Here is a 13,514-nt window from a genome sequence, read left to right as displayed (position 1 = left end):
GGTGTTTGAATCTTAGTTAGGTAAGCAACAGTTCAATTATATTGCAGATGCCACATTTTGTCGGCAATCTTTACAACCAAATCATGGTTTCTTTTAATCTACATGCTCTCTGCATTTACTGGAATAAAATATCAGAAAAGTAGTAACAGAAACCTTACTCATTCCCACCTGCTTCTTGATCCTATCTAGAATTAGCTAGCTCTGAGTAGATTGCTGTATAATCACAGTGATTGTGTCATGAGTCAGGCCAAGATTCAATCACAGGGACCTCCAGAGCACCAAGCAATTTTGTTCAATGCTGAAGATGAATGCTTATCTCAAGCTTCACTGCAATATGTTATCTGAAGTGATAATAGGCAATTTAAAGAACAGCAGCTTCTCTTCCAGTAGTTTGTTTAATGGATTATTACCAAGAAAGACACTTCATTTAAATTGGAATCTCTCACGATAACTCCTGTGTAACTACAATTACAAATGCAGATATGAACATCTAGTAATGGCTTTGATGTAATTAGGCCAAAGTGATGTAACAGAATGCATTTTTTTATGAATCTGTCTCCCATCAATTCCACGATGCTCAAAGCAGGAATTTTGAATGGGGACTGTAGTAGAGGTTTGTTTAGTTCCTTTCAACACAATTTGTAATGGAGTTCAAACACTTGGCAATCAGAAAATTTTCCATCTAAAAAATTACAATACATCGATGAAATATATACATATACTTCAGACAGAGAGGACAAAAGCTTAGGTATACACATTATTCGTTTGGTGCTTATGTTTCATACAGCTTACATGACAGGAAGCATAGCACAAGAACAATACAAAGTAACGTATCTCGGTACATGGAACCTCTGTCCGCATTATAAACAGGATTAGCTGTTTGTCATGATTTCTATAGCCTTGAATGTTGAGCGTCTGCTGCATGTGGCAGTAATTTGCAGGAGTTTAAGAAAGCCCATAAAATTGTAACATGCTGCGATATGTGAGGAGTATATTACATGAGCTCTCCTACTCCCCCTTTCTGTAAGCCCAAGAGGATGAATTTTTACCAATTACTTTAACTATTAAAAAGATAAAGAGGTGCACCGGATGGGATATGAAGCCAAAACATTGGAGGAGACAGCATGTTGCTTATTTATCTCCTCACTGCCATTTAAATGCATTTGGTGGTGCTTATTCTAAAGAGGCTACAGGACAGTTGATGGTAAGTATTTCGGTTAGTCCCACGACAACTATAAACACAGGAGATTTTGCAGGAGCTGGAAATCTGGAGCAGCATGTCCAAAATTGCTCGAGGAACTCAGCAGGTCAGGTAGCATCAGGTGAAGACTGGATGAAAGTTCTTGGCCTGAAGTGTTCACTATTCCTCTCTGTGAATGCTGTTTGCCATGCTGAGATCCCCAGCATTTTGTGCGTGTTTCGGCACGGACTAGAAGGGCCGAAATGGCCTGTTTCCGTGCTGTAATTATTATATGGTTATATGGTTGCTCTGCTTCTGGGTATGGTGGTCATGTTGATTTCAACTTCCATTTAAAGGGATACTCATCACTTACATAAAGTATCACCTTTTCAAAGGTGTCTCAAATGCAGGGAATATTGAAAGGCTTTCTGGAACAAGGTTTCACTAACATTAAACCAGCATTTATTCTAGAGGTCCATAAAGGAATTCATTCAAACAGAGACACTGCAGTGCTCGTCCAGCCTATTGAATACCATACATGTGTCACAGACAGAGGGACAGCTTAGTCATTAGCAACTATGAAGATATTTTCTATCTGCAGAAGGAATGGAGGAAGGCATGATAGCCATGGTAGGACTATTTCTGCTTTCATGGTCTCCTTTCTGGCCCTGTACTAGATATCCCTCCCTCTCTATACCTTCCCCACCAGGACCTCGCTTGAGAATGGATAGCCCTGAGTCATCTAACAGCATGCCAGCCACTACTCACCTCAAGAATAATTGGAAGTAAAGAGCCCATATATAAAGATCATAAGACCATAAGATATAGGGGCCATTCAGCCCATCGAGTCTGCTCCACCATTTCATTATTTCCCTCTCAACTGCATTCTCCTACCTTCTCGCAATAACCTTTCATGTCCTAACCAATGAAGAACCTATCAAACTCTGCCTTAATACTTCCAGTGACCTGGACTCCACAGCCACCTATGGCAACAAATTCCACAGGTTCACTAGCCACTGGCTAGTGAAATTGCTCCTTACCTCTGCTCTAAAGTGATGTCACTGTATTTTGAGGCTGTGCCCTCTGGTCCTGGACTCCCCTACCATAGCAGCCATCCTCTCCACATTCACTTTATCCAGGCCTTTCAGTGTTCAATTTGTTTCAATGAGATTTTAAATTCCAGAAAGTCAAAGGTCCAGAGCCATCAATCGTTCCTCATACATCATTCTCAGATCTTCCTCTGAATCCTCTCCAATGTCAGCACATCCTTGCTTAAATAAGGGATCCAAAACTGTTCACGATACTCCAAGAGTGTGCTCACCAGTGCAATGTAAAGCCTCAGCCTTATATCCTTGCTTTTATATTCTAGTCTTCTTGACATGAATGCTAACATTGCATTTGCCTTATTCACCGCAGACTCAACCTGCAACTTAACCTTTAGAGAATCCAACACAAGGATACCAAAGTCCCCTTGCACCTCAGTTTTTGTACTTTCTCCCCATTCAGAAAATAGTTTATGCTTTTACTCCTTCTATCAAAGTGCATGACCATGCATTTCCTCACACTGTATTCCAATTGACACTTCTTTGTCCATTCTCCTAATCTGTCCTTCTGCAAGCCCTCTGCTTCCTCAACACTACCTGCCCCACCACCTATATTCATACCATCTGAAAACTTGGCCACAAAGCCAACAATTCCTTCATCCAAATCATTCACACACTACGTTAAAATCATTCACACACTACGTTAAAAGAAGAGGTCCTAACAGCGATCCCCGCAAGACACCACTAATCGCAGCCATCCAATCAGAAAGTTCCCTCATTCCCACTGTTTGTTTCCTGCCAAACAGCCAATGCTCTATCCATGCTAGTATATTTCCTGTAGTACCATGGACTTATCTTATTAAGCAGCTTCATGTGTGTCACCTTCTGAAAAATCCAAATACACAACATTCACCTATTTTTTCCCTTGTCTATCCTGTTTGATATTTCCTCAAATAATTCTAACCGGATTTGTCAGGTAAGATTTTTCATTAAGGAAACCATGCTGACTTTGGCCTGTTTTACCATGCGCCTCCAAGCACCCCAAAACCACACCAACACCTTCCCAACCACTGAGATCAGGCTATGATTTCCTTTCTTATACCTTCCTCCCTTCTAGAAACATATAGTGACACTTGCAATTTTCCAGTCCTCCAGAACCATCCCAAAATCAAGTGATTCTTGAAAGATTATTCCTAATGCCGCCACAATCTCTTAAGCCACCTCTTTGAGAACTCTGCGGTGTATACCATCTGGTCGAGATGACTTGTCTACCATTGGTGCTTTCAGCTTCCTAAGCACCTTCTCCCTAGTAATAGCAACTGCACTCACTGCACTCTCTTCTGCCCTCTGACACTCTGGATCCTCCGGCACACTGCTAGTGTGATGCAAAATACTTACTTAGTTTGTCTGCCATTTCCTTGTCTCCCACTACTACCTCACCAGTATCTTTTTCCAGCGGTTCAATATCTACTCTTGACTCTCTTTTAAAATTTACATATATGAAAAAACTTATGGAAGCTTCTTTGATATTGTTGGATAGCTGATGCTTTGGCTTTCTTAGTTGTCTTCTGTTGGTTTTTAAAAGTTTCCCAATCCTCTAAGTTCTCACTAATTCTTTTGCTCTATTTCATAACCTCTATTTTGTTTTAATGCTACCTTTGACTTCTCTTGGCACCCATGGTTGTGTCATCCTGCCTTTAGAATACTTCTTCTTCTTTGGGATATATCTATCCCGGATCTTCCAAATTGCTCCCAGAAATTCCACCCATTGCTGCTGTGCTGTCATCCCTGCTAATGTACTCTTCTAGTCCTCCATGACTATCATAACATTGCTCTTTTGACAAGCTTTTTCTGTTTGTAATTTTATCCTACATCTTTGCTACTGTTCAGAGGCCTGTATATAATTCCTACCTGGGTCTTTTTAGCCTTGCAGTTTCTTAACACGACCCACAACGATTCTATATCTTCCAATCCTGTGTCACCTCTTTCTAAGTATTTGTTTTAATGTTTTACCAACTGAGCCGCCACATCTCCTTTGCCTAACTGCCTGTCCACAACGCCATTTTGGCCAATCTCTAACTGCGCTACAAGATCATTTCCTTTGTTCCATGTAAAGTGCATTCAAATATAACACCTTCAGTCCTGTATCCAACACTCATATTGATTTTTTCCCCCTTCTGCACTGCAACTCATCCCACTGACTGTAATTTTGTCATCATTTCCTTATAGTCTCCGTATCAGCCCCATCACTCTGGTTCCCATCCCCTTGCCGAATTAGTTCAAACCCTCTCCAACAGCTCTAGCACACCAGCCCGCAAGGACATTGATCCCTTTTGGGTTCAGGTGTAATCTTTCCACTTGTACAGGTCGTACATTCCCCAGAAGAGATACCAATGACACAGAAATCTAAAACCTTGCCTCCTGCATCAGCGTCTCAGCCTTGCAGTCATCTGCTAAATCATCCTATTCTTAACCTCATTAGCATGTGGCATAGGTAGTAATCCAACGACTGCCATCTTGGACTTTTCAGCTTTCTACCTAGCGCCCTCTCTTCAGGACCTCCTCACTCTTCCTACCTATGACAGCAGTGTCAATATGCACCAGGACTTCTGGCTGCTCACCCTCTGCCTTTAGAATATCATGGACCCAATCTGAGATGTCTCTGACCCTGGCACCTTGGAGGCAACATACTATCTGGGGTCTCTATCGCATCCACAGAATTTTGTGTCTACTTCTCTAACTATAGATTCCCCTCTCACTACTGCCGTCCTCTTCTGAGCCACAGCACCAGAGACCTGGTCAATGCCGCTCCCAGCCTCATCAGGTCGTCCCCTTAGCAGTATCCAAAGCAGTATACTGTCTATTGAAGGGGACGGTCACAGGGGTACTCAGCACTAGCTGCCTATTTCCCTTTCCTCTCCTGACAGTCACCCATTTTCCTGCCTCCTGCAACTTAGGGGTGACTACTTCCCTGTAGCTCCTATCTATTACCTGCTCAGTTCTCCATATGACCTAAAGATCACATGGGAATATTCCAGAAAAACAATTATTCTTATCATCCATTTAATTTTAAGCCTGCAATAATCTTTCTCCAGGCCCAGGCAAGTTCAAATTATAACAATTAGGACCAAAAATATTCTCTGAACATGGATGCTCACGATGCCTGCTATACTAGTGCTGAAATTATTTGGCACCTGTTTTCACCATTCCATCAAAATAATTTCCCAGGCAATTGCACAGAGATGACTATTTAATTCCACACAGAAATGACTTGCTCAGACTCCTAACCAAACTAGACAAACCTTCTTGGAATTTGGAGGAGAAGGAGAGGTAGGATCATAATTTAGCACCATTAGAAGTCATTTGGTGAAAGAGCTAAAGCCTGCAATGAACACACAACACCTTCATCCAAGACTCACTTACAAAACTAAGCACTTAACATAATACTAGAGAACAATAAAATTCCAACCAGAATTTACAGCTTATGCATTCATTTTCAAGGACTCTACAACTCATATTACCAGTGTTATTTATTATTATTATTATTTGTTTTTTGTATTTGCACAATTTGTCTTGTTTTTCACATTGGTTGTTTGGTAGTCTTGATTTTGTGTGTAGTTTTTCATTGATTCAATTGTGTTTCTTTATTCAACTGTGAATAGTTGCAAGAAAATGAATCTCAGAGTACTTTGAACTTATGAACTTTGTAATTTTTCAAAGCCATTGTATGTGAATAAGCTGGACATTAAACTTATTGTTCAGTAAGTGTGTTGACAGTTCGTTGCAGATACTATTAACTGAACTCTAATTAAGCAGAACCAAAGTAAGATCTATTGAATGAGTGGAATAATTTGAACTGGCCTCCTGACCTGCTTCTCAATCAGTGAAATGGTTGAATAATGCCCCTTACCTGAAACTGAAACCTAGACATTGTTAAGGGTTCTTTCATTGTAGGGTTCTCTTTCTAGATTCACCGAGCACTTCTGTAATTAAGACAAAGAGTCTGTACACATCTCTGTGTCACAACTTAAGATTTTTAGTTAATTGATCGATAAACTGAAGATTTAAGATCAAGAAGAAACTTCAACTTGAGTCTTAAGAACCAAACTCTCCCAACGCCAAATCGAGTAAGGTTGATCCACAACTCCAGCAAGCACTTCACTGGCATTGCTAGCTCAACTAATAATACAGACAATTAGTGGGCCCCTTGAGAAGCTTAGAAGTTGGTCTGGAAAGCTTTTTAAAGTGCTGAAAAACTGATGAGACGAGCTTTACATTCCACAGTCCAGAGGTTTGAACAGTACATGGAGTAGCTTATATGAGACTGTGTCAAGTTTTGATTCAGGAACAGGAGTGTGGTGAACTACATATACCTGTCTGGACATGCCCCCCCCCCCCCTCTGCTGACTGCTCCTGTGGCTCCTCCCACTGACCCCTGTATAAAGGCGATTGAGGCCTGAGCCCGGCCTCTCAGTCTCCAGGATGTAGTATGGTGGTCAACCACTGCTTGTTCCTTCTTCCAGTCAATAAAAGCCGATATCTCGCCTTTACGTCTCAGAGTGAGTTATTGATGGTGCATCAAGGAGAACGTTTGTTTGAATGTAAATGCAAACTGGTTCATTCAAAACAACACAGTAAACAAAAAAAAAATGCTCTGATAGCCTCAACAGTATTAAACCCAAAATTTAAACAGGGAATTCTAGAAATACTCAGCAGATCAGGCAGCACCTGTGGAAAGAGAAACAGTTAATGCAGGGTCCGCAGAATCCTTGCTTAATGGTATTGGTCTATGGCATAAAAAAAGGATGGGAACCCTTGAGTTAATGCTTCAGGTTGATGAACTCACATCACTTCTGAAATTCACTTGTACATTTCCTCACCTACCTTATGATCCAGCACTTAAAACAAACTTTTGTTCAGGCCAAATTGATTTGATAAGTGCATAAAGAAAATGATTCTTTCTGTTCATTACGTTTGTGAAACCCCAATAAGTGGAAATGGCTGCCCCATTCCTTACATTGTTGGAGTAACTATAACTTTAAAAAATGATATTAAAGAGCTTCGGGAAGTTCAGACTTTGTGTAAGTGCTCCTCAATTCTCCAGTGCCTGAGGTTGTTGTAAGTTTTTATACAGAGATTGCCTGTGCATTTTGTGCTGAAGGACCCGGCTAATGAATAGCACGAGATCTCTGGCAGTTTCTGCAGAGTTAGGATACTACAGTCAGCACCTTCATAGAGTGGCTCATGGAGATGAGGGAAGACCTGATGAGTGTCTGAGGACAGAGGATGTCATTCAGCCCATTGGGGCAGGTTGTAACTTGGGCACAAATAAGGCATCAGCCACATCCAAAGGTTAGACCCTGTTTCTCACATTTCCACAGATATAATCTGAATTTCCCAGCTCCATCCTTACACTCCCAGATGATCCCATTGTCAAACCTGATGCATTTCACCAGGCCTTGGATATTTGGCTCCAAATCCATTTTAAATGGTATCAGCAGGTGTGCTCTATTCAGGTGCCAATAGGCCCACTACAGCTCCCAGTTGCCTTAGAGTTAATTCTGTCCATGGGTTCTGCACAGGCCTTACTTTCGTAAGACATTGCTGACCTAAACTTGTCAGGTAGTTCACAGTTGATAGCCACAGGTCATGCACAGAGAGTGTGAGGATGATCTCTGTGGAGAGATGCCTTGGGTGATGAAGAAGGGAAGAGCAGAAGGTAGGATTAGTACTGGGTCCTCAGTGATTAGGCTGGGCTATCATGGAACTAGTTTTTGATTGACTACAGAAAGAGGGTGGTCAATTTGGGGTGTCAAAGTCATGATATACCAGACAGAATTGACTGTGAGCCCAGTATGGTAGAACTGCTTGACAGGGTCAGGGTTCCACAATACTGGGAACAATAGTGAGAGCCAGAACAAGTGGATGAATTCCTTAACATTTCGGCATCTACCTTCTGTCAATATAAAGCACTTGATCTCCAGTTCTCAGGGTATGTACTCGGGCCATTCTCCACAGCCTATGGTTTCTTTCCACAAAGAAAATTTTTAAATCAACTCTATTTTCTCAGGATCTTCTCTGAATGATGTTCAACCCATCCCTCAGTGAAGTTCCCTGGGGAGACCCGTTCAGCTGAACAGGTTTCGGCTGAGGTAACTAGGTACCAGCTGGTCTTCTGCAGGATATGAAGTTGGAGACAACTTTCCTGTGCTCTGCCCCCCAAACTGGCCAACTTCCAGTTATCTTAAGGATGCTCAGCTCCTCTTGAAGTGTGAAAGGGTACTACTTGGGTAATTGACAATAGAAATGCACGTGGGTAAAGTCAATTCAGATGCTTGTCATGCACCTTTGTTTTTGATTTTCATTTCCACTGGCATTGAATCTGCAATAACAATTAAACAAATAATGGATCAGTATTAGAAATATATGATTGGCGCATTTCATCTGTTGACGTGCTGTGGGTCATGGACTGTTGCAACATTTTACAGCCTTTGGTGGCTCAGTAGGAAAAAGGTTATTTACACAAGAAATTCTACAGACACTAGGAATCCAAAGCAACAGTTGACGTTTTGGTCTCAGCTCAAAATATCGACTGTTTATTCATTTCTGTAGATACTAAGTTTCTCCAGCATTTCATGTGTGTTGCAATAGATTATTTAGCTTCTCTCAGGAACCTCTTGTAATCACAAGTCTATTTGTTACAGCATGTTTAGTATGCAGTTACCTGACTAATATGCTGTATTTCCTCTCCAAAGTGGCAAGGCCCTAATCATTTGGACAAAGGAATGAATTTTGAAGAACGTCCTGCTGTCTGCTAATGGAAGGTCCCAGTACCTCCACAACTCTTTACCCCACATTTTTTTCAAAATAATCTTGCGTCAGTTCCTCAGTTTTCAGTGCCATTGTTTACAATCTTTAACTGTTTAAAAATTAGATAATTTAAACATTATAATTTACATTATGGCCTCGTACCCCTTTGTTTCCAGTCCTGATGAAGAGTCTCAGCTTGAAATATCAACTGTTTATTTATTTCCATAAATGCTGCCTGATATGCTGAGTTCCTCCAGAATTTTGTATGTGTTGCTCTGGACTGTCTTATGATTATAATTTTATTGTATGTGTGAACCTGATGGGTGAAAATTGCCATCAGTGTAACAATGGGAACACTTCAAAAGTTATCCCACTGGTGATGAAGCACCTTAACATGACTTGAGTTTGTGATAGGAAGCAAAGAAATGAAAACTGAACTTGTTCTTTTGCTGGCTTCTAAACTAGGAAAAGATGTGCAGTCAGACACCAGGAATTGGGTAATTGTCACTTTTCAAAATAAAGGGATGAAGAGCTGACACAGCTGTGGAAATCCTGTGACCTTCTGTGACAAAAGGACAAAAAGCCACATAAAGTTTGGTTCCTAATCCATATGTCCACGTGGACCTGCATGCTTTCAGTTCTGTAAACAGTGTGCCAAACTGAGGGGCCTACTTAGGTTCAAATGTCAGTGTGGGAAGCCAATAGAAGCAGTGGGAAACCCAATGTATTTTCTTGGCATTTAGCAAATTTTCTTGTCGAAGAAATCTGATGGTCTCTTTTGCACATTATCCCAGTAGATTAAAAGGGATGGGGTAGGTTGGCAGCGGTGCAGATTAGGGGAAAAGTCGGTTGGGGGTTTGGATGGAAGCATCACAAGGGAAGGTTATGCATTGTGATAAAAAGTGTTTTGAAGACCCAGGAGAAACGTTAATATAAGCAATGTCAGGTGCCAATAAGAGTGTACTCTACCCAGCAATACTTCCAAAATGCAAGGTGATCTTTGACATCCTAAACTCCAGTTTGCTGAGATAATCCACTTCACAACATGCATACAAAAAGGTACCAAAACATCAAAGGGAAGGAGCCTGTATGTCCCACTGCCACCTGTACTCATCCGAACTGTTTGTAGATGCAGTCCAGTGTCCCTGATGCATGAAGGATATCCGAAGAATAAGGTATTTCCAGCCTAAGAGCCCATTTTACAGCAACAATAGTTTTCAAAGAGAATTCTTTTCTTCCTGAGGTATTTCTGTGTCAGAGAGCATGCTCTGCCTACAGTACCAGTTCTGGTCTCTCTGCTAGCTTCAGAGCCTCGTGCATGCCTGCAGCAGAGAGCTTACGATTAATATTCCTGTATCTGCACCTCAACAGATTGTGATAGGTTGTCCGCAGGTCCCGGTTGAATAACGCATATATAAAAGGATTTAGGAGTGAATTTGCATATCCAAACCACAAGATCGTTCTTTCCAACCAAAATGGTATACAGCTGCACTTGGTGCCACAGATAAAAGGTCTTGCTGTGGAAAGTATGAAGAATGGTAACCAACATAAAGTGAATGCTCCAACTACAATGCCAAGAGTGGTCGCGGCTTTCTGTTCCCTTTTGAAGATTGACATGTTCTTACGCTCATTTTTGAGAAGACGGGTAAAGTTAGTACATTCCTCTGACTCTTTGCGTGGCTTAAACCCTCTGTGATCTGCCTCAACCATGTTCATATCTCCAGGCCGAGGGAATCCAGTAAAGGTGTGCTTGGCAGCACACTTCTTGGCGGCCTTGAAAATCTGATGATACATGAGAAGCATGACTGACATGGGAATATAGAATGCCACTGCCGTAGAGTAAATGGTGTAACCAAAGTCTTGGCTGATCAGGCAAACCTTGTCATCGTTGATATTCTTGGCCCAGCCGAAGAGAGGTGGTAGTGTGACAGATGCAGCCAGAAGCCATACACAAAGGATCATTTTGGCCATGCCTTTCCCACTCTGTCTGACTGGATACGTCAATGGTCTTGTTATCCCCAAGTACCTGCAATAAAAAGAAAATCGGTGATTGGCAAAGCCCATTCATGTGACGTACACTTTGTCTACTGTGTTTCTGGCATTAGAACAGCAATTACTTTTCATGGATGTGGCATGCTTTCAGACAGTCTGAAAATAAACTGCAATTAATCCAGAGCATTTTTGCTCATAAAAATCTATCAAATAAATCAGGTGTCACCTAAGGGTCTCAACTATTTGTATATACTGAGGAAACTGTGTATGTATTGCAACAGTAGATGGTGAATACTGCCAATGCACTTCATAGATATAGTTGCCAAATAAAACAGGCATGAAACATAAAGTTATATACACAGCAATGCAAAATAATATAACCAATATGACAACAAAGCAGGATCAAAGTTTTTCATATCTTTAAAGAGACCATGATAAACCATTATTGTGTAACGATTTGATCTCTATGAACAGTATGCAAGACAAGCTTTTCAATGTATTTCAATGCACATGACAAACATTTTAAAAAATCCAATTCAGAAATGATAAAATGGAACAGTCCATGTTCCAAGCCTGCATTTGGTAACACTCTCCAACTCTCTCTATTCAACATCAACCACTGCATTGGTGCTGCTTCCTTCTCCCATGCTGAGCTCATCAATTTCACCAACTTTGCCTCCACCTTCCACCCTGCCATCAGTTGCCGACGGGACATCAACTGTCTCGACTTCACCACACCGTGTTCCAATTCCAACCGCACTCCTTCCGAATGCTGCGCTCTCCACTTTCTCTGCACCAATCCCAACACTATAAAACCCGCTGATAAGGGGGGTGCTATTGTAGTCTGGCGTACTGACCTCTACCTGACCAAGGCACAGCGACTACTCTCTGATACCTCCTCTTACTTACCCCTTGATCATGACCCCACTAAGGAGCACCAGGCCACTGCCTCCCATACCATCACCAACCTTATCAGCTCTGGGGATCTCCCATCCACTGCCAACAACCTCATAGTTCCCACACCCCGCACTTCCCGTTTCTACCTCCTACCCAAGATCCACAAACCTAAGTGTCCAGGTAGATCTATTGTCTCAGCTTGCTCCTGCCCCACCGAACTCATTTCTGCATACCTTGACACTGTTTTATCCCCCCTTGTTCAATCTCTTCCCACCTATGTTTGTGACACTTCTCACACTTTGAATTTTTTCAATGATTTTAAGTTCCCTGGCCCCCAATGCCTTATTTTCACCGTGGATGTCCAGTCCCTATATACCTCCATCCCCCACCAGGAAGGTCTCAAAGCTCTCCGCTTCTTCTTGGATTCCAGACCTAACCAATTCCCCTCTACCACCACTCTCCTCTGTCTAGCCAAATTAGTTCTTACTCTCAATAATTTCTCCTTTGGCTCCTCCCACTTCCTCCAAACCAAAGGTGTAGCCATGGGCACCCACATGGGTCCCAACTATGCCTGCATTTTTGTTGGCTTTGTGGGACAATTCATGTTCCAAGCCTATAGGGGTATCCGTCCCTCTCTTTTCCTTCACTACATCGATGACTGCATTGGTGCTGCCTCCTCCACGCATGCTGAGCTCATTGACTTCATTAACTTTGCCTCAACTTTCACCCAGCCCTCAAATTTACCTTGTCCACTTCTGACACCTCCCTCCACTTTCTTGATCTTTCTGTCTCCATCTCTGGAGACGGCTTATCTACTGATATCTACTATAACCCTACAGACTCTTACAGCTACCTGGACTATTCCTCTTCCCACCCTGTCTCTTGTAAAATTGCCATCCCCTTCTTGCATCCTCCTTCTCCACTGCATCTGCTCTCAGGATGAGGCTTTTCATTCCAGAAGAGGGAGATGTCTTCCTTTTTTAAACAAAGGGGCTTCCCTTCTTCCACCATCAACTCTGCTCTCAAACGCATCTCTCCCATTTCCAGCACATCTGCCCTCACCCCATCCGCCCACCACCCCACTCGGGATAGGGTTCCCCTTGTCCTCACCTACCACCCCACCAGCCTCCAGGTCCAACATATAATTCTCCGTAACTTCCGCCACCTCCAACGGGATCTCCAAGCACATCTTTCCCTCCCCCCCTTTCTGCTTTCCCCAGGGATCACTCCCTACGTGACTCCCTTGTCCACTCGTTCCCCCCCCCCCCACCCTTTCCCACTGATCTCTCTCCTGGCACTTATCCTTGCAAGCGAAACAAGTTCTACACTTGCCCTTACACTTCCTCCCTTACCACCATTCAGGGCCCCAGACAGTCCTTCCAGGTGAGGCAACACTTCACCTGTGAATCGGCTGGTGTGGTATACTGCGTCTGGTGCTCCCGGTGTGGCCTTTTATATATTGGTGAGACCCGACGCAGACTGGGAGACCGTTTCGCTGAACACCTACGCTTGGTTCACCAGAAAAAACAGGATCTCCCAGTGGCCACACATTTTAATTCCACGTCCCATTCCCATTCTGATATGTCTATCCA

At 42.5% G+C, this 13,514-nt stretch overlaps 1 protein-coding gene across 1 annotated transcript in view; it reads right to left on the bottom strand.

Moving 5' to 3' along the window:
• Positions 1–994: 994 nt before the first annotated feature.
• The window catches only part of LOC132379533 (5-hydroxytryptamine receptor 7), a 44,950-nt gene continuing 32,430 nt past the window's right edge, over positions 995–13,514 (bottom strand). The window contains exon 2 of the mRNA XM_059947524.1: positions 995–11,059. Within this exon, the coding sequence (XP_059803507.1) occupies positions 10,306–11,059 (754 nt within the window). The 3' untranslated portion in view covers positions 995–10,305. The remainder of the gene's footprint in view (positions 11,060–13,514) is intronic.

Source organism: Hypanus sabinus, chromosome 22 (assembly GCF_030144855.1).
Source record: "Hypanus sabinus isolate sHypSab1 chromosome 22, sHypSab1.hap1, whole genome shotgun sequence".
Classification (NCBI taxonomy): domain Eukaryota; kingdom Metazoa; phylum Chordata; class Chondrichthyes; order Myliobatiformes; family Dasyatidae; genus Hypanus; species Hypanus sabinus.
Note: the sequence above shows the minus strand (reverse complement) of the source record. Positions and strands in the feature narration are given on the sequence as shown.